Source organism: Mastomys coucha, chromosome X (genome assembly GCF_008632895.1).
Source record: "Mastomys coucha isolate ucsf_1 chromosome X, UCSF_Mcou_1, whole genome shotgun sequence".
In the NCBI taxonomy this organism is placed as follows: domain Eukaryota; kingdom Metazoa; phylum Chordata; class Mammalia; order Rodentia; family Muridae; genus Mastomys; species Mastomys coucha.
Genome location: NC_045030.1, coordinates 75,981,589 through 75,984,542, shown reverse-complemented (window position 1 = coordinate 75,984,542; position 2,954 = coordinate 75,981,589). Strand labels below are relative to the sequence as shown.

Sequence of the window (2,954 nt, the reverse complement as noted above, 5' to 3'; positions counted from 1 at the left end):
GAGCAGTCGGTGCTCTTCCCCACTGAGCCATCTCACCAGCCCGCAATAAATGATTTTGAATCACAGAGTGTCTCTTTTCATCGGAATCTGCCATGGGGAGCCATGGAGAAGGCCTTTGTTTACAGAGCCTCTGTCTAATCTTCTGAAGGCCTCGCTGCACCCCCAGCCACAACTGTCACCAAGCCCAAGCTGCAGCCCACTGAGCCAAGGACAACCACAGTAGGACCAGCTGGAGCTCCCCCTCCCACCCCTCTCCTTCCCCTGACCCTAGACTAGATCCAGCCTGCTGGCCTAGATTCCTTCTCTGCTCTTTCTCAACTTCTAGCAGCACCTAGGTGTCCAAGAGCTTGGGAACTCCACAGCCCCAGTCTCTTTGCAGGCCTGGTACCCCTGAACCAGCTCCGGCTGTCCCTTGCCTCAGACTGCACTTCCCACACCTGAAGTGTGTCCTGGTGCTTTGCTACAGCCCACACCTGCACCCTGTCGCCAGTGGCATGGGGTAAGTACAATCAAATTTCCCATCACCTTCCCAAGTGGCCATGCCCTGTGGCAGAGTGAACATGGGACCCATGACCCTACATGTATCTGGTTTTATGTGGAAATCCTTCGTCCACTTGAATTTGAGGTTTGTACAAGGAGATAAAAATGGACCAATTTACATTCTCTACATGCAGACCTCCAGTTAGACCAGCCCCATTTGTTGAAAATGGCTGTCTTTTTTCCACTGGATGGATTTGGCTTCTTTGTCAAAGATCAAGTGACCATAAGCATGTGGGTTTATTTCTGGGTCTTCAATTCTATTCCTGATCTATTTGCCTGTCTTGGTACCAATACCATGTAGTTTTATCACAATTGTTCTGTAGTACAGCTTGAGGTCAGGGATGGTGATTGCCCCAGAAGTTCTTTTATTGTTTTCCCTATCCTGGATTTTTTTTGTTTTTCCATATGAAGTTGAGAATTGCTCTTTCTAAGTCTGTGAAGAATTGAGTTGGAATTTGATGGGGTTTGCATTGAATCTGTAGATTGCTTTTGGTAAGATGGCCATTTTTACTATATTAATTCTACTGATCCATGACCATGGGAGATCTTTCCATCTCCTGAGGTCTTCTAAGAGACTAACTCCTATAGATAGACATGGTCCCCAGTAGAGGGATGGGGCCACCCACCCATGTCAAAATTTTTAACCAAGAATTATCCCTGTCTAAAGGAAATGCAGGGACAAAAATGGAGTAGAGGCTGAAGGAAAGGTCATTCAGAGACTGCCCCACCGTGCAATCCATTTTTTTTTAAAGTCAGGGTTTCTCTGTATAGCCCTGTCTGTCCTGGAACTCACTCTGTAGACCAGGATGGCCTCGAACTCAGAAATCCGCCTGCCTCTGCCTCCCAAGTGCTGGAATTAAAAGCCTGCACCACCAGCGCCCGGCTATGGCTGTCATCTGAGAGGCTCTGCCAGAACCTAAGACAGATGCAGATAGTCACAGACAACCATCAGACTGAGCCTTGGAAACCCAATGGAAGAGTTAGGGGAAGGGCTGAAGGAGCGGAAGGAGATTGCAAACCCCTATAGGAAAAACAACAATATCAATTAACCAGACCCCTCAGAGCTCCCAGGGACTAAACCACTAACCAAATAGTATACATGGGCTAGTCCATGGCTCCTGCTACATATGCCTCGTATGGCATCAGTGGGAGGGGATGTGCTTGGTCCTGTGGAAGCTTGATGTCCCAGAGAAAGGGGGGGGGACTAGAAGGAGGAGGGGAAGTGGGTGGGTGGAGGATCACCCTCTTATAGAGGCAAAGGGGAGAGGATGGAGAAGGGGGGGTTCATGGAGGGGAGACCAGGAAGGGGATAACATTTAAAAGAGAGTGCAAGCATCTGAGCAAGGACCTGGAGAAGGAGGGGCAGGTGAGCAGACAGGGCTGCAGAGGAGGGGGCCTAGCAAATGAGAGGAAAAGCAAAACAGTCACTGCTACCTCAATATGGTCAATTTCAGAAGAGTGGCAAGTGTGAGGATCAACTGAGGAGGTGGGACAACTGGGATATTGCTGGACTTGAGGGAAAGCAGGAACCCTGCAGGATGTGCAGGGGCAGACTCAAATAGAGATGTTTTAGTTTTGTAAAATCTTGAAAACATGTAAAACAAGTCAGACTAGCTGATTCCCCTTTGATAATCCCAGCACCAGGAAGACAGAGACAGACGGATCCCTGGAGTTTACTGGCTAGCCAACCTAGCTTAATTGGTGAGCTCCAGACCAAAAAAGTAGATGGTGGGCATCAGAGGGACACTACCAAAGTTTGTCCTCTGGCTTCCATGTGCATGTACATATATACAAAGAGCATTATGTTTTTTGAAAGCCAGACACAAAAAGCTCATATATTGATTCAATTTTTACAAAGTATCATCTTAAAAAGTATAATCCAGACAAAAGCAAATCAGTGATTGCTATGAAGTGGGAGGGGAAATGGGGTATGGAATTTGAGAGATATCAGCATTCTAAAATTAACTCTGAGTACATAAAGCCCTGTAAACTGTATGCTTTAAAGGAGTAAATTGTATGAGAAAGTAATTACCCCAAGATGGGGAAATAAGGTAAAAATGTTTTGAGACGGTGTTGTTGAATAGTATAGGCTGGCCTCCAAGTCATTACATTGCTGAAATGACCTTGAACTTCTAATCCTCCTAAATGCTAAGATTATAAGTGCCACAGTACCCAGCAAATACTGTGATTATTATGAAATAATTTCAAACATTTCTTCTTTCCCCCCTAAGACAGGGTTTCTATGTGTAATCTGGCTGTCCTGGAATTCCCTTTGTAGACAAGACTGGCATTGAATTTCCAGAGACCCAGGAGCATTTGCCTCCTGAGTGCTGGGATTTAAAGTCATGAGCTACCACTGACCTGCTTTTTTCTTTCTTTCTTTTTTTTTTTAAGATTTTATTTTATTTATTTTA

General features: G+C 45.8%; 1 protein-coding gene across 1 annotated transcript in view; it reads right to left on the bottom strand.

Moving 5' to 3' along the window:
• Nucleotides 1–1,970: 1,970 nt before the first annotated feature.
• Tktl1 (transketolase like 1) overlaps nt 1,971–2,954 on the bottom strand; it is a 28,001-nt gene continuing 27,017 nt past the window's right edge. The window contains 1 exon segment of the mRNA XM_031348767.1: nt 1,971–2,071. Within this exon segment, the coding sequence (XP_031204627.1) occupies nt 1,971–2,071 (101 nt within the window).